Raw genomic sequence first — 18,651 nt, 5'->3', positions numbered from 1 at the left:
TGGATGCCAGCTTAAACATTTTTTTGTTAGACAAGCCAGAACTGACCTGAACTTGCACCATATTTTCAGCTGTTAATACTTGAACTTGTCCAGCTACATTCTACTTTTTTTGATGATCCTAAAAAGCAAAAAATAATCAAAGAAGAAAAAATTAAAAACAATTTAAAGTGATAAAAAATGTTTGGTAATAAATTACATTTTTACCTCATTGGAATGGGAAAAAATCTCTACTAAAAACTTGTCACAGATAAAATACTCCCTTTGAAGAAGCTGGAGCTGTACAGAAAACATGTTTGACAATAATTTCGTAAGCCATTTGATTTTTTTGATGCTAATTCAAATAGATTTTACTGAAGTGTTGATTTTTTACAGGAATTAGATTTTCCTTTGTTGACACAAGTCAAACAGCTTGAACAACGTTTCTCTAGCTTTGGCAGTTTTTTTTTTTTTTTTGTCTGAATTGTTTTTGCAGTGATTGGATGAACAGCTCTTCCATTAACTCTTACAACGTCACAAACTAAACACTCACAAATGGTAGTTGCCTGTGTTTCTTTGGATAGTTTTATAGACTCAAAATCAAAAAGCTCTGGTAGTGGAGCAGAATACCCCTTTAGATGGATGTTCTGCAACTTTCAAGGGCATCTTCAAAAAGATTTTTTTCAAAACTTCTCTTGCTTTTTGCTTAACAAATTCAATTAACTCACGTTAAGCCTTTTTAAACCAAATAAAACAGACAACTTTTTGGTTCCCTTCATGGTTTTTTGTTAAAGGCATTTTGATGACTATTATATATATTTTGTTCAAAAATCATCATTATATACCTTAAAACGAAAAGTACTCTTATCAACTTGTTAATCTTCTAAAATTACTGCCAAATTGATTATATGATTTCCCTAAATCTTTAACACAAATTGTAACACAATTAGATTGTGTTACAATTTGTATTAAAGAGTTAGAGAAAAATGCGATCCGAAGGTGATCGCAAATAATAACAATTATGTATTACTTGTGATCATCTTTGTATTTGACCACCTTATGTATTTGACTTATATTTTGAAGATCAGACAGTTTACATTTGTTATATCACATACTTTTAAGTCAACATATCACTAATAAAATATTTACTAATACAATATTAATACAAATATTAATACAAAAGCTAAAGTCTTTAAAGTATATATAATTGGTTTTTAATAGCCGCTGTAAGTTTGTTATATTTGGTACATAAGTGTGATAATTTAGCACATAAAAAGACACCCCGACACCACAATATTTATTGGATCGATATATCCCTCCATACACCAAATTACTACAAAATGATTTTGATGTAAATTTCATTTCTTTTTGGATCAAAATGATTTATTTAAAAATAACATGTAGTAAAAATGCAAAACAGAGTTATCATTTGGGCCATAAAAAAACCTTATTTTTAGTGAAATTTTAAATGCAACTTTCTCTGGCATACTTTAATACCTGATTGTAAGGTTTACATTTTTACACTATGGTTGTACTCTTTCAACAATCCAAAAGATTTTCTCGGGTCATGAGGTTGAGGCTAAGTATAGTTTTGGGGAACAGTGTTCTGTTTGTTTAAAAGGCTTCATTGCTGAAGGAACAGCTCGCTTGTTTGATCGATTCAAAAATAATCGATTTGAGCTTAGCAGTCCTCCTCGGTCTGGGCGCCTAGTGGAATTGGACGAATAGAGATTGAAAGCCATCAGCTCAGATGTCTAGCTGTAGCTGTCCAGCAAAAACGAAAAAATTGTCTTCATGAACTGATCCTGCAATATAACAACGCCAGACCTCATGCTGTAAATCTCACGAAAATTGCCATTCAGGAGCTCTGATGGAAGGTTCTCGCGCATCCGCCCTACTCACCCGATATCGCGTCTTCTGATTTCCATTTATTCTGCTCACTTCCCAATCCTCTATGTGGTGTTACCTTTAAAAGCGATGAAGAGTTGCTTTTAAAGGTAACACCACATAGAGGATTGCAATCACCAGATTTAATCCCAATTGAATCTATTTGGGCTTGAATGGAAAAGAATTAGTCAAATTATGAATAAGTTCCACAGGTAACCTAAAACGAGATGACATTTCGAGAGGAGTTTGAAAAATTTTAATATTTTAATATTCATCATTAAAAAAAATGCATTAAGATCAAACAATCTCATTACTTATTTAAATAAATTTTTTTTAAAAAATATTTAAATACAAGTTATGGAATTTAAAGTATAAATACAAAAGTTCATATGCAACTTATAAATATAAATACATTATTTTGTTAAAAAAGTAAAACTGAAAAAACAAAACTAAACGATTTTTAAAAAGCAGGCAGAAGTATTTAGTTAAACTAGTAAAGATCTATTACTTCATAAATAAAATAAAAGACAAACTTAGCTGCAAAGAAAACAATTTATGATTAGTTAAAAATACTTTATAATAAACGAAACCTTTATAACAATTAACAATGAATGATAAGAAAAATGTGTAAAATAATAAAAACAGCCAGTCTGCAGGAAATAAATATAAGAAACTAATATAAAATAAATCTAAAAACAGTTCGTATTCTAACATTTATGGATTACAAAAATAAAAAAATATTTCACTCCCACAAAATATCTGGAATTTTTACAACTGTAGCCGTTTCAAAGGGATCGCGTGAAACAATGCTGCTACCATTAAGCATCATACCACACACATCTGATGTAAAGCGGCCATTGGTAGGATCACCTCGATCAACCAAATAACAAATAAATGGCATATTAGGTTTCTTACAAGTAAGCATGTCTTGCATTGTTGATAAATCCATTCTCCTGCGTAATTTTCCATTCTCAAGTGGAGGAAAATGAATACCAACATTAAATGTTACTGATTTAAACCTTTTAGTTAACGTTTTCATAACACTATCTACTGCATTACGAAAATCATCATCAAAGTTCCAACTGATTACAAGAAGATCATAACCAAATGATGGAGTTAAATTTGTCAAAATGTGAGCTGTTCCTATAGTTTTAACTAAACCTAATACTCTGCAGTTTTGTATCAAATCTAAAAAATAATTCCGACCAGGATATTCTTCTTGATAACGTTCGTTACAACTTTTGAGAAATTCCCACTTCCCAAAATGAAACTTTTCTGCAAGTAACAAGTGTGCATGACCATGGCTTTGTGATGCACCTGCCTTCTCTTTGCAATTCCAGCTAAACATTGGGAAGATTGCTGAAGGATTATGATTATGAGCACACTGGAACCATTCCTCACATACACTCATGATGTCATATAGTTTTTCCTAATTAAAAGACAAAATATTTAGAGTTTTCTTAAAAAAAAAAATTCAAACTATCTTTTACGAAAAAAAAAAAATACAAATTAAGAAAATCTTTACTTTATTATATTTTAAAGGTGAATGATCTTTGAAAATTACAAGACCATGTTGGCCATCATATCTAGCACAATTTGAAGCAGTCAAACATGTATCTCTTTCTATTCTTCCCCAAACATCTAAATAGAATTTTAAAAAATTAATTTTTGAAAATAACAGTAAAAATTACGCAAAACAATTTAGATGCCTGCATTTAACTTGGTTTAGATGAAACCTATTGTACTAGTCTTATATTTCAAATACCAAAATGTCTCATAATACATTAACATAATTTATAAACCTAATATTTAAAATCATAAAACTACTAAGTAAAAAATTGTATTTGTACTACACAAGATACAAAAAAAATACAGAAATATCATTTTTCAAAAAGGTTAAAAATTTAAAATGAAAAGCTTACCAATAGCTGTATAACTGAGTGGTGAACAAAAATCACATTTATCAGGTATTGCTTGCAAATCATCTGAAATATCTGTAAAAGATCTATTCTCAAAGTTATTGTTCATTGGACGACATGATCGTAGTGGATTATATAATGTTTGTTGATAAGTCCATTTGTTAATAATACGAACTAAATAAACAGGACAAAACATTAACAAATAATAATTGGCCGCAATCTATTAATATTATGTTATGCATCATGCACAAACAAAGAATTTTTTACCTATAGTTTGCTTTTCCACTCTTAATACAGCATCCTCAGCATTTTTATCATCAATCTTGCCAAACCACTTTTGTATTTTTGAGTAGAATGTTTCTGGAATATGCATCTCACCTTGTGATATATTTACATCAAACATTTGGTTAATTAATAGCCAATCCTTATCCAGTGATCCTAACTTTTGCATTTTGATGAAATTTTCTGCAAATTCCAAGACATTTTTACATGATAATCTTGCGACACTCATATCTTTATCTATACATTTAAAATCATTAAAAAAAAAGGGTCTAAACTTCAACAATTTTTGCAAATACATCTGTTTACATGTTATTGCATATTGTTTAATTATTGTTAAAAAACCAAACAAATATTCTTCAAACACTTCAATGCTAGCAAACCAACTGTATCTAATAAAAGCCAAAATAAAAAGGTAACATAAGAATACCTATTTTACTTTATAATGAAAAGATTTCCAACTTTTGAGACTATAGGTTTATAAAGCTATTGAGACAAATGAGAAACTTAAAATAATTTAATGTGAAAAAATGTATCATCTATCAAAATGATCCCAAGGGAATATCAGAAAAGTTAAAGGTACAGTCATAAATAAAACAAATTATAGCTACTTGTTTACTCTGTGACTGTTTATTGTAATATCAATATAAACTCATTGAATTTGAAAAGCTTGGTTTTCATTAACCATACAATTACTATGCTCATTAATTGGAATTGCATTACAATTGTAATGAAATTAGTAAACAGTACACTTTGTGTATAAATATGTAAATTTTGTATAGGAATGTATAAAATGAATTTAATAAAACAAATATGAAAATTATTTGATATAAACTCCTCAGCTGTCTATAAAAGCCAAAATGAATAATCATTTGGTCAAAAATTGAGAAAGTCAGTTATTAATATTAAAAGGATTTTAAAAATTCTATTTGACATTTTTTTCATTGGGAAAGATGTCAAATAGAATTTTTAGAAAACAATATTTCATTTGCTAGAAAAATGGTGGCACTTAAAGACTTTTATCCACTAGAAGCATTAAGTCATGAAAAAAATTCTAAATTTACAATTTGAAGGAAAGTTGAAAATTTTGTATCAATGTGTGTTAACTTAAAATTTTGATAATAATTAGTGTCTACTGACTACCATGATAGGTAGAGCTGCTACAATCCGCTATCTTAAGTGGCGAATGTTTTTAAAAAACTTAAAATTTTTTTAACAAAAAATGATTTTATATAAAATGAAGCAAAAACAAGTATATTGAAAAGCTAAAGTCAGGTATACTTAAAGTCTATCATAGCACTTTTAAAGCTTTTAAAACTTTGTTAAAAATTTGTTAAAGAGAAATTTTTAACAAAGTTTTCTGATGGCGCCACGTAGCGGGTCTAAACAGGAAGCTGAGAGATTTAATCCTAAGACTTTAATTAACTCGTCAACAGTTGATACTCGCAGAAATACAACGATAATATTTTTGGACACCTGTTTCAAATAAATGTTCTTATAGTGTAAAACGTTCTAATCATCTATATACTTAAGTACCGTAGAAACTTGATAATCGAATCAATTTCTAAGAAATTATCCCATTGTAACGAAAATGCATGTATACATTTTTTAAAGAAAATGTTTGTCTTGGAAAACCAATCACGTGCAAACAATTTTAAGCGGATGAAAAAACCAACAAGCACTATTTAACGCACGGTCGTTTATATATAAGGAAAAAGCGCTATGTTTAGGCACGCATGCGCCAGTTAATAGAAAAAAAATTTTGAGCTTTTAAAATGGTTGCGGTTCTTAGCTACGAACTATATTTTAGATAGCAACCATTGCTTTCTATGTTATTTGTAGAACTGATTGATTTTACCATACTTTTGACCTAATTCAATAAATTTATATCTTAATTGTATCATAAAACCAATAAAAAATGGAAAAGAAAGTCTTATTTTTACTTAAATTTATATTTTCATTCAGGCTTAATTGTTGCTAATTAGTGATTTTGTTTATTTATTTGAAATCCAATTTCTCAACTTCTGACTGTAGGATTTCCGTAATTTTTTTTTTTAATTTTAGATATATTTTTTCTGTAATTATGATATTTTTCTGGTTGTTGCTTCAACTTTTTTTAGGTGTAAATTCTAGATACTCATCTAATAACATTTTAACAGAGTTAACTACTCTGAACTCTCTCAAAACGTCATGCACTCGAGTGCATGACGTTTTGAGAGAGTTGGGTGCTTTTTAGACTAAGAAGCACCAAACTCCCTCAAAATGTCATTATGTCAGAATCAAGAATTTATACTAAGAATCTTAGTTTAGTTTTTCTATATTTAGATGTTATTAAAATATAACTAAACAAAAAAATATCGCAAACGAACTAGGCACTTATATATGTACGTAAATGATGTGCATGTATAATATACGAATGATGTATCATTTATATGTAATGTATATGCATAAAGCATTATATGCATATTGTATGTATTAATATATGTGTGTGTTTGTGTGTGTGTGTTATGCATGTGATGTACCATATTTTATTTATTATATAAACTATAATTTAATTCAAGATTTAGTTCAAATATAGTTTAATTTTATAAAATAAATACAATACATAATATTGTTTACGATAGTTCTCTTAAAAATTTTAAACATATTCTTAAAGTTTAGCCCACATTAAATTTGTTTATATAATAATTATTAATTAGTTTTCTCTCATTGATTCATTACTGTTTTATCTTTAGATGGAACTGCACTATGAAAATTTAAATTACTTGTGCAGGACTTGTGCAAAATGGATTGGAAAAAGACAATATAGTTTGACTAATAATCTTAAAACTATAATAGAGCAAGTGTTTCTTGTTAAATTCGAAGAAATAGAGAACATTCATCCAAAAAATATTTGCCACAAGTGTTATTGCACTATTAATAATGCAAACAAAAGAAGAACAACAACTTCTTTATCTCTGTATACTAACTGGCAACCACATAGCATAAACTGTGCCACATGTCAGATGGCTGAAAATGTGCGGCATGGTACAGTTTTCACACATTCACTTTTTAAAAAATCTAAACTCATAAAAAAAATATATATCTTGTAAATACAAAAAATGTTGGACAAATGCAATGTTTAACTCAATAAAAGAAAATATATTACCTATACATAATTTAAACATAGGTGTTGATATATCAGAACTACAAAATGAATTGAATCCTTTTTTAGAGCTCTGTTTATGTTGTAAATGTAATAAAATACCACAAATGCCTGTTACATTGAAAAGCTGTGAACATTTATTTTGTTTTTTATGTCTTGTGGAAGAAATGAAAAATAAATATATTGATGAGACTTTCTGCCCAAAGTGCAATAAAAAAATTTATATTGATGATATGGTGACCAGTAAAAAAACTAATTCTCTTCTTCAGATGTTAACTCTTGTATGTAATTTATGCAAGCAAAAATTTAATGCATTAAAAGAGTATGAAATATTCAAAACTCATAAAAGCTTATGCCATAACGAATTACTGTTATCAACATCATTACTGACTTCATCAAGTAATTCAAAAAAAAGTATAAATGATATCTTTGAAATAAATAAAGACAGTGATATTCCCCAAGAGCTAGAAGAAGCAGCCCTTCGTATTATTAAGCAAAAAATGGCAAAAAGTGGACAAAAAACAATTGAATTTAAAAGTGGAGGACCTCGAGTAAGTCTTTATAAAGATATGTCTTTATAAAGATAAACATTTGAAAATTTATTTTTTATAAATAAATATTTCCGTGTTTTATTTTTACTTTTCAGCCAATGATTTTTACTCATGCACCAAAAGCTTATGTCAATAGTGCTCAGGCAGCACAATCAACATTAAGATTGCGTAATACAAATATTGCAAAGCATTTTGAGACTTTAGCAGGCAATTTAAACGATGCAGTTGCAAATCAAACAAGTAAATTGCTAAATTCATTATCACAAGACACAAGGCACTCCATACTAGATAATGCAGGACTAAACCACTCTGAAATAAGTGCAAGTGTGATGGTTGCAATGAAAACTGATTTGGGAGTACCATGGGAAAAACTTAAAATTATGTCTAGGTAAATATATATATATTTTCCTTGAACAACTTGTTTCACCATCAGAAGGTTCATCAGGAAAGTAGCTTTCTGATGAACTTACTGATGGTGCAACAAGTTGTTGAAAAAAAAAAAAATCAAACTTTTTTTACATCTATTAAGACAATAGATGAAACACAGTGTAATAAGACTTATCTATTAAGACACATCAGAATTCATTTCTGATGTGTCTTAATAGATAAGTCTAATTGATGATACACAGTGTGAAAAAAGTTTGATAAGTGATTTTCTACTAATTTATATATATATATATATATATATATATATATATATATATATATATATATATATATATATATATATATATATATGGGCAATTCCATTTTTAACTTACGTTACACGCGCAACAACTTTATCAAATATTTGCATATTTAAACTTTAAATTAAATTTTTAGCTGATTTTTATGAAAGCTGTCAGTCTAAAGAATAAAACAAGCTAAAAAGTTTTGAGTCTGGCTAAAAGAGGGCGAATTTATTACCGAAAATGCCACTTAACTTACGTTACGCAGAAAACAAGGTAAAAAAAGTGTTGCAACTTTTAGGTCGAATATTTGCGAACCATTAATCCGGATCGTGTTAGAAATTTTTACAAGATGTTGAGAATTCAATACTAATTACAATAATAAAAAAAAAATTATCAGAGGTGACCGGCAAAGAAAGATATACTTGTTTTCTTGATACTAGGTTTTTAACTTACGTTACATCACTTACGTTACCTTGCGATTATTTTCGTGGAATTTTTATATCTATTATTTCGTGATAGATTTTTTAGAGTTATGTAACAAAAGAACGGCAGTTGTATTAAAACTAATTCATTCAAAGTAATTAACAAAAGTAATTTTCAATAACTGGTGACTCTCTACTGACAGATTTTTTTGTAGATATTAATGAAGTTTTTAAATTGTTAACACTTTTTTTCCGAAGCGCAAGAGCAACTTAAAAAATTACATTTGGTATGACAACTTTATTAATTTTTATTGAGTTATTCAAATAAGAAAATGTTACAGTTATTCGAAAATTTTACTTACGCTTATAATTTTTATGTGCCCGCTTAATTTTTTAAAATGCTGCTAACTATTTACTCTCCCCTGCTGAATAAACGGGAGGGGGTGGGGTCTTAATAAACAGGAGGGTCGGAAACTTTTCTAAAATCTAATAAACTTTAATAATAACGTTTAATAAAACGGGAAGGTCAAAGTTTTAAAAAGCTTAAAATATTTTTATTGGTTGGTTGTTCATATTTTCATCTAATATTGAGAGAAACTTTTTCTCAAAGTAAAAAAATAAGAAAATATTTTATATTGCTTCAAAATTATTAAACGGGGTGGGGGTGGGGGGGTCCTAATAAGCTCCGAGGATTCGGAAAAAAATTAAGGAATTAATAAACGTCCCCTCTTGTTTATTCGGCTGGCGAGAGAACATTAAAATCTTTTAAAAAGATTTTGACGCTAAAACTGCTCGAACAATTTTGAAAACACCAAAGTGGATGGAATCAAAATATTTAATTTCATTTAGTTTCAATAACATGAAAAAAGGTTTGCTTGCTGTTGGTTGTTTTGTGTTATTATTATTATTATTTTTTTTTTTTGGGGGGGGGGGGGGTGTGTGTGCTGAAATATGCGACATACTTTTAATGAGAGAGAGGTGCATGTATATCTGATCGTTTGTGACAGGAGGCAAGGGTTAAAATTGACAAATATTGGGTGACATACTTTAAGGACGCCCCCTTAATTCCATTTACAAACCATTTGTTTTAGGAAAACAAAATTACAAAGTGAATAAGAATATAATTTAAAATAAAAATGGTTACATCTTTTTATTTGTTTTAAATACTAAATACGTCACGGTGAAGTTTTTTCCGCTATGATCTGGCTCTTACCGACATAAAAGTAGTGGGATTTAGAGATATCTTTCACTTTTTTGGCTTGCTGGATAATTTGAGATAGTTTGAGTGCACAATTGCGCGCTGACTTTTCTTCCTCTGACAAATATAGAACTTTGACATTTATGTCTTAAATAGCATTCACAAAATCATTAGCTGATTGGATTTCAATTTTTCCAGACTTTACTCTGTTGGTTGCCAAACGCTTTACAGTAGCCCCAACGCCATCGACAACTCCTTTGCCGTGCATTGCTGCAAAAAAATGCCAAAATATTATTCTGTTAAATTTCTTTTCAAAGTGCATTATTGCGCTCATCACGACTTTATTTTTAAACTGCGATGTAGCATTACCGCTAAAAATGTGAATTTCTTGGGTATTAAATGAAATAAACTCCAATAACTTATCCAAATTTGCAATTAAGGAGGTCTTTGTGTGATCCAGAGAGTCAGATGCAATGGTGAAAGTTTTAAGATTTTTTTGCCAAATAGCTGCAGTTAAAAGAGAAATTTGATTTTGGCCATAGTGTGCTGCTTGAGGCTCATTCTGACTAAAACACTTAAAATTTTCTGCATAGTCAACCTGAATAGTAGCAACATTCAATGATGGATTCATGGATTTAGTAATGCTTGTTTTAAAACATTTAGATTGGTTACCCTTGATATTGGCATGAGTTGTGAATTTTTCTCTCATACTCATAATGTGAGCAATCAATTCTTTACCACTTCCAAACTTTTTAACTTTTTCGATAACAGCGTAACGCTTTTCATTTGGTTTCTGCCATTGGTACCAACTTGTTTCAAAGTTAAGGGGTTCAATGGTGGCCAGGAATTGCTGGAAAAACTTTAGATCTTTGCATTTGTTGCATTTGTTGTAGAAACAATCGTTTAATGAGTCCTTACAAACAAAATTTTGAGACATATCTTTCCCAATTTTAATGTTAGACAACAGTAAACGATCAACTTTTACCAAGGAATCCAAAGCAAATCGCATATTTTCGTGGTAAGTACAAACGCATACATTATGAGGCAAATTTGCGATAGATCGAACGTTTACTGGCCGTAGTTCACAAAACCTGCTTAATCCAATCTTGATATCTAAGTGATCATGTTTAAAAAGTTGGTACGCTTCTTTCATGGTTAAAAGAAGGTGACGAACTTGGATCTTAATCTTCTTTCCATTTTCAATTACTGATACAAAGTCCCTAACATTTGGAAACAGTCGACTAATGTCATCTTCGCAGTAGAACCTTTTTAATTTTATTTTTACTTCAGTTAAAGCTGGATTATTCACGCTATTTAATGGAAGAGTAGTTTCTTTGTTGAATGATCCATTCAGCAATGTGGCTAGGACTTCGTAACGTTGTGCGGGATCTTTGGGCAATGATTTCTGGACTTTCTTGAGCAATTTCCCTTTTGTTTGAACACTCATAATGGTAGAAAAATTAACTGTTTTTGCAGAATCTTTCTTTTTGATTCGATACTTTAGGACTCTTTCCTTTATTTTTTCTCTTTCTTTCATTTTTTTTTCCGGATCTTGTTTTATTCGTTGACGATGAGCTTTTTGGTGATCAGCATTCATATATTTTTTCCGTTCGGAATCACGCTGGCGATAAGCAGCTTGATAAGTTTTAACTCTCTGTTTAGAACTTTTAGCCATTTTAAAATGCAAAGCAAATTTTGCTAAGTTTTGCTTGAATAACTTTTAATTAATCAAAACTTATCGGCATATAAAGAATAAAAAAAAAAAACCTCTAAGGAATTGTGATGTAAAATAGTTTTCGTCTTTATAAACAACCGTAACTTTAAAAATTTTTTGTTTTTTTCAAACCCCTTGGGAGTTGCGATTAAAATCGTTTTTTTTATGTTAAAAAACTTTACGAAAAAAGCGCTAAAACTTTTGGAAATAAATGTAGTTTTAACTTACGTTACACAAATTCAAAATGAAAATGTGCCTTAACTAAGCATCGTTATTCAAAAATCTTAATGTATAAATATAAGATTTAATATTCTTTCACATATAATATTACAAAATTTAAGTTTTCAAATTAAATTTTAGAAAAAACAGAACTTGATCATGTTTTTGTTAACTTACGTTACATGAAAATTGCAAAAGTTATTTTATTATTTTTTTGAAATATATTTATCTTTTAAAGAAAAAAATCTGACCAACAAGAAATTGAACATCTTAGCTCCATTATCACTTTAAAATATTTCGGAATATACAAAAAAAATCATGGGTAAAATAACATTTTACAGTGGTACTTTTTTAACATGCATCAATGAGAAAAACCGTAACTTTCGGAGCCATAAAAATGACTTAAATACATTTATTTAAGAACTAAAGGTATATTTTAAATAAACTTTCATGTGTCTACATCAATATTCATTTGTTAAAAACTGACAAAAAAGAGTTTAAAATTTGACTGCTTTTTCAGTTTCCGCCGTGGAATTGCCCATATATATATATTGTTTTTACAGGTGGCTTAAGACTTATAATATATGCACTGCATCAAATGCGTCACAAAGAGTAGTTGCTGAAAATTGGTCAGGCAATGAAGTTATTGTTGAAAATGCTCCTTTCTTTTTCGAAAAAGATGAGAAAGATAAGTTAGAAATTAAGGAAGTTCCTTGGGGTTATATTTCTGATTTACCCAAACATATATTTAGACATCTAGAAGAGTTAGAGAAGTAAGATATTTTAGAATTACAGAAAGATAATAAATAATCATATTATATATATATATATATATATATATATATATATATATATATATATATATATATATATATATATACTTATAGTTTTTCAGTATTACTTAACTTTTCAGTCCATTATAATTTTTTTTTCTAGTTGCAATGATCTTGTGAATCATAATTTTATTCAAAATAAAGAAATTCACATCAAAATTGGAGGAGATTATGGTGGTGGAAGTTTCAAGATGAGCTACCAGATAGTTAATACCATAAATCCAAATAGTTCTGAAAATACTATTGTTTTTAACATATTTGAATCAAAAGACCTCAGAGCTAATATTAAAGTAGCCATGGCAAGATTTGAAAAACAAATAGAAGCGCTACAAATAATGAAATATAAGTATGTTAATAAATTATGATGTATATATATATGATATGATATGATATATATATATATATATATATATATATATATATATATATATATATATATATATATATATATATATATATATATATATATATATAATGTTTGTGTACATACTTATAGGGATAATAGTATCAGAGTATTTATTTTTGGAGATTATGAATTCCTTTGTTCACTGTATGGAATTTCCGGAGCCTCAGGTGAGCAGTTTCATTACTTTTATCTTAATTTTTTTAATTATGTATTTCAGGACAGGATTTCAAGACAAAATAAACTTAAGTTGGGTAGGTCTTTAGAACTGCCCAGGAGGCTGATAATGTCTGACCACTAAATCCTGCTTTGTTCATTCACCTCACCAAAATAGGATTAGTATTTAATAGTTGGTAGTTTTTTAGGTAAACATTGTTGTTTATTCTGTTACGCAACCACAAATGAAATGAAGGTTTGCAAAAAAGAAAGAACAGGCATAGAATCTCGTACCTTGGAAAATCTGCAAGCTGATTTTGAAAGATTTATGAAAGATGGTGGCATTAAGAAAAAGGCCAAGTTTTATAATAATGTTATAGCAGAGCCTATCCTGAGAATACCTTTAAACCAGGTTAGTTTTTGTTTTACATTTTGTTAATATTTAATCCATAGTTATTTCCCATAGAATCACATTGACTATATTTAAATAATAAATTTATTTTGTTCTCTGCATAATTAGGTGTCTTTACCAAGTCTGCATATTGCTCTTGGTGTTTATCTCAAGTTTTTTAACATGTTTGAGGAAGAAGCCCATGAAGTGGACATTATGATGGCAGCATCATTAAAAAATAAAAATTGTCTTTTATCTCAACCGTATCAAGACTATATTTTAAAACAACAAAAAATTTTGAATCTAAAAAGGTGCATTGATAAACTAGATGACCAAATCCAGCTGGTTAATGATACTGTAGCTATAGCCATATTGAATAATGAAGATTGTGTAGAAAATATTCAGTCACTTTACATCCCTCAACTCAATTTGCTAAACGAAACAAAAATGGAAAAAGTAAAAATTGTTATAAAATTTAATAAATATAACTTTGTGAAAATAAGATTGTTTTATGTTATTTTTGACATGCGGATAAAAAACATGTTTTTTTAGGTTAGAGAGTGTAATGGTTTGGAAAACGAACTGATTTTTAAGAAAAGTGAGGGACCATGCATTCAACAGATTGAGTTGATTTTGCAAAAACTCAAGGTACAGCGACAAGCATATCATGGGAAAAGTTTTATAGGAAACCATGTACATAAAATGCTAAAAGTAAAAATGTGCTATATGTTTTACATATAATATTTTATATTTTTATATATAATATATATTTAATAATTATTATAATAATAATGATGATGACGGTGATAGTGCTGATGATAAAATAATAGTGATAATTATAAGCTGAAAGTACCAAGTAATGTATCATTTGTGTATTTTCAGAAAAAATCTATATTAGAGCTTTGTAATTCTGTTCCGCTTCTTGTTTATAACAATGGATTGTCTGGAACAACTGTTCATGAAAAATCAGTTGAAATCAGTAGCAAGTATAAACAACTTTTCAATAAGCTTTCCAATTGTTATAGCATATTTTCTTCAAAAAGTACTATGACAATAATTGAATTAACACAACTAGGTATGTTTTATGTAATAGTTTTGTAAATAAAATAGTTACTATTTTAAATAATTATTTTGTATTTGTTTTACATTGTAGTGCCTCTTTATTGCTTGTTTTATTGTATTGCATTAAATTTTTCTCACATAAACGTAAAAATCTAATTATGTAATAATTAATAGCTATATTTTAAATTTTATGGAATAGTTGACAACTATAAACTAAATTGCAAAAACCTAAACAATAAATTATATAATAAGAATAAAGACATAATATAATGTTTTTTTTTTTCTTCTGCTTAAGCATTTGATAACTGTGTTTTTGTATACAGAAACATATGTTGATGATTTAATGCAATTTTATCATGCCAAATGGCCTCAGGGTTCAGTGCCACCTAAGTTGCACATGATGGAAGATCATGCGATACCATTCTTACAAAAATGGGGTGCTGGCTTTGGATTCTATGGTGAACAAGGAGGTGAATCAATTCATCATGAGTTCAGCAAATTAAAGATAATATATCAATCTATTCCTTCACCAACAATGCGATTAAAAAGCATCCTTAAATCGCACCATCTAAAAACTAATCCTAAAAATAGAGCGCTGAGACCTAAAATTAAAAAAAGAAAAAGGAAATGATATCTGTGTTACATTTTAAAAATTATATGTCAATAAAAAAAAGTCAAAAAAGAAAATGTAAATAATTTAAAACTGATATTTATTTTTGACTTTATATAAAAAATAAAGTTTTATTTATTTCAGAAAACTTTTTTATTTGAATTATTTTTATGTATATATAGCAAATATAAAAAGTTTAAAAAAGAAAATATAAATAATTTAAAAGAGGTATTTATTTATAACTTTATATAAAGAAAGAATTTTTTACATTGCAGAAAGCTATATTTTTAAGAAATGACACCTGTCATTTCTTATGGGTATTATTCTTGTTTTTATCAACATAAAAAAAAATTATATTTTGTTAAAATAGTTACTAATAAGAGGATATAAAGTAATAGGATTAAATGTAAATATGCTACAAATAATTTAAGCAAGGTAGTTGTGTTAGTTTTTAAATAAATGTAACAAATTTATAATCATTCAAAATTTCTTAAACTAAAAAGTTGAGTAATATGAGAATATTATGTATCCAAAATAGTAAAAATTTCCAAATAATTATATCCATTGTATATTGCTAATAAACACCATAAAAGTATAAGGTAATTCAAAGAACTTACCGATAACAAAAAATTAACTGTATTTTTATCCTCAATTGTCAAATCCAATTGATTGTAATCCAAGAAAGTTAAATACCATATTCTTTATTTTTCATATTTCAAAGAATTTTTTCAAATTTGTGTCAATGAATCAAAAATCAATCAACATCTCAATTGATTTTGTATCTATCAACACAACAAAATGTACATACAATAAACCATGTTACTTCCATCTAAAAGAGAAGAAAAACACACACATATATGTAAATATATAAATTAGTAAAAACTCTTATTAAATTTTTTTCTTCACAGAAGAAAAAAATTATATAAGCATTTTTGCTAATTTATTATTGCTCTGTTCTTTAATAACATTGAGCACTCTATTTGTAGAATACACTAACATAATTTATATATAAAAATATATATATATTTATGTATGTATATATATATATATATATATATATATGTGTGTGTGTGTGTGTGTGTGTGTGTGTGTGTGTGTGTGTGTGTGTGTGTGTGTGTGTGTGTGTGTGTGTGCGTGTGTGTATATATATATATATAATATTATTATTATTATTATTGTTATTATTATTATTTAGATGGAGATAATTATGGAATAACTCATTAGTCAGATAACAAAGTATACAATATTAATTTTAAGATAAGTAAGAAAAATTAAAAGTAATAATAAAAAATGAAACTTTATTATATTAGGACATAGTCCTATCAGTAAAAGCATACTTTTAAGCCAAAAAAAAGCTGAAGCAATAACCAAAAAAATATCATTAATATGGAACATATTTATCTGAAGTTTAAAAAAAAAAATTTTGAATTCCTACAGTCAGATTTTTAAAAAATCGAATTTAAATAAATAAACAAATCTGTGTTTTACTCTAAAAAGTAACTAACTAGAGATGAAGTTTAAGCGCGCTAAGACCATTTTAATACTATTTTATTGATGTAATTATGAAATTATATGTATTAATATACTGATATAAGTTAAAAACAAGAGTACAGCATATTTCAAAGAAAATGTTAACAAATTAACGGATGTCATATAAAATATTTTATGTCGTTAAGAGCCGCAGCCATTTTAAAAGTTTAAGACTTTTTTAAAAATTTTAACGCATGCGTGCCTAAACATAGCGCTTGTAAACGACCGTGAACGGTAAGTACAGGAGCGAAAAAATTCAAAATATCACGTGATTGTACTCAAGAACTGGTCGAATTCAAATACCTGCATCGTTAAACTACCAGAGTGCTGTCGCTCAGCCAAAAGGTGGATAGCTTTACAGAAATTTCATAGAAACAGATTTTTTTTTTTTGCACGACAAATCTTACTTGATGGTATCACACTCTACAGTTGCTGAAAATGATGGAAATTTACTCCAATTAGGGAGCTTAGGCAATTTTTATAGCCAATGTAAATCTTTTTTATTTAAAATGCATTGGATTCCTTAATATATTTTATTTTCAAAATGGTTTCAACCACTTCTGTAGCTTATTTAGTTCCAAAGATATTCGTGTTTTGATATTTTCAATTCATATACATTTTATGAAATATTTCCGTAAAGTTTCTCGTTAAACTTTTGGCACCGAAAAAAAAAACTTTATCTTTTTTTTTTCTTGCGCAAAAAGTTGCTTTAACAGTAAAATATCTAAAGACGGGGGAAATTTATAAAATTTCCACTTAGAAAACAAAAAACCCACCCTATTAGATAACCAAAAACAAACAAAAAAAACTAATTGACATAATAAATAAATAGTTGCAGAATCTATTTATATGTGGAGACGAAAGAATTAGCTTAATTTACTTGTATATAAATAAAACTGAAACATTTAAAGTTAAATAACTTTTTCAATTCTAAAGCAAAACGATGTCCCCAAAAAATTATTGTAGTGCAACCTTTTCTAAAAAAAATAACATCTATATATACATATATACTATTTATTTTCATGGGTGGGTTTTCATTCTTGGACACCTACATAAAATCATTCATTGCGTTTTTTGGACGAAGTTTTTCAAAAACTTACGATATATTTTTTTCCGCGATAAAATGTCACGTGACAAAACTCCCTACTCCAATGGCTCAAAAAATATTCTTCCGCTATCAAAATTCGAAAGAAAGGCGAAATTTTAACATAGAATTTTGGTGAATTCGCCATTGATCTAAGAGGAATGACTTGAACCACATCCAAGCTTTCTGGCTATTCAATCAATAGAGTCTCGTACATAAAATACTGTTTAAAGTTACGGTTATTGCCTTTTATTCGTTAACATTATTCAGATAACAATTACGTATTTTGGCCTGACCTAGCATCATCGCATCATGCGAAAGACACCACCAATTGCTTTAATGCTGAAAACATCAATTTTATAACTAAGAAAAAAAAAATCCAGTAAATTATTTAGAAACTCACGCAACCGAAGTTTTACAGAGTTATTTAAAGCACTAGATCTTAAGATGGAAAGTAAGATCTAAAAACATCAAGAAGTTGATTAGTAGAATTATTTTTTGAAGAAAATCCTTTCATAGGTTGTACAGAGCTTCGCTAATTCAACAAAAAAGAAGATTGAACAATGTTCATCGAAACGGTTTCATTAGAAGAAGAAGAAGA

At 28.0% G+C, this 18,651-nt stretch overlaps 2 protein-coding genes across 2 annotated transcripts; one reads left to right on the top strand and one right to left on the bottom strand.

Annotated features, from left to right (window-relative positions):
* Positions 1 to 2,158: 2,158 nt before the first annotated feature.
* On the bottom strand, positions 2,159 to 4,549 carry LOC145181150 (uncharacterized). The gene is made up of 5 exons (XM_090079893.1): positions 4,492 to 4,549; positions 4,050 to 4,301; positions 3,786 to 3,956; positions 3,389 to 3,504; positions 2,159 to 3,292 (listed from the first exon to the last, which is right to left on the bottom strand). The coding sequence occupies exons 2-5, from the start codon at positions 4,291 to 4,293 to the stop codon at positions 2,606 to 2,608; spliced, it is 1,218 nt and encodes a 405-aa protein (XP_089936019.1). The 5' UTR covers positions 4,294 to 4,301; positions 4,492 to 4,549; the 3' UTR covers positions 2,159 to 2,605.
* Positions 4,550 to 6,794: 2,245 nt separating this feature from the next.
* Positions 6,795 to 15,513, top strand: LOC149892554 (uncharacterized). The gene is made up of 10 exons (XM_090079881.1): positions 6,795 to 7,757; positions 7,853 to 8,145; positions 12,545 to 12,754; positions 12,918 to 13,160; positions 13,311 to 13,387; positions 13,583 to 13,785; positions 13,894 to 14,220; positions 14,317 to 14,475; positions 14,647 to 14,839; positions 15,150 to 15,513. Exons 1-10 carry the CDS (start codon positions 7,179 to 7,181, stop codon positions 15,455 to 15,457), a joined length of 2,592 nt encoding a protein of 863 aa, XP_089936007.1. The 5' UTR covers positions 6,795 to 7,178; the 3' UTR covers positions 15,458 to 15,513.
* The last annotated feature ends 3,138 nt before the right edge of the window (positions 15,514 to 18,651 follow it).

This window comes from Hydra viridissima, unplaced genomic scaffold (genome assembly GCF_058129835.1).
Source record: "Hydra viridissima isolate aposymbiotic clone 2 unplaced genomic scaffold, HvirCarnegie_v1 scaffold_2, whole genome shotgun sequence".
Classification (NCBI taxonomy): Eukaryota; Metazoa; Cnidaria; class Hydrozoa; order Anthoathecata; family Hydridae; genus Hydra; species Hydra viridissima.
This window is presented reverse-complemented; position numbering and strand designations above follow the sequence as displayed.

What these genes read in the sequence shown, in the direction of transcription:
- LOC145181150 (XM_090079893.1), bottom strand. Translation starts at nt 4,293, where the DNA reads ATGAGTGTCGCAAGATTATCATGTAAAAATGTCTTGGAATTTGCAGAA. An exon ending in AGTGGAAAAGCAAACTATAG is followed by an intron (nt 3,957 to 4,049) that starts GTAAAAAATTCT and finishes CTGTTTATTTAG; the next exon opens with TTCGTATTATTAACAAATGG. An exon ending in ACTCAGTTATACAGCTATTG is followed by an intron (nt 3,505 to 3,785) that starts GTAAGCTTTTCA and finishes AATTCTATTTAG; the next exon opens with ATGTTTGGGGAAGAATAGAA.
- LOC149892554 (XM_090079881.1), top strand. Translation starts at nt 7,179, where the DNA reads ATGTTTAACTCAATAAAAGAAAATATATTACCTATACATAATTTAAAC. An exon ending in AAACTTAAAATTATGTCTAG is followed by an intron (nt 8,146 to 12,544) that starts GTAAATATATAT and finishes TTGTTTTTACAG; the next exon opens with GTGGCTTAAGACTTATAATA. An exon ending in CTACAAATAATGAAATATAA is followed by an intron (nt 13,161 to 13,310) that starts GTATGTTAATAA and finishes ACATACTTATAG; the next exon opens with GGATAATAGTATCAGAGTAT.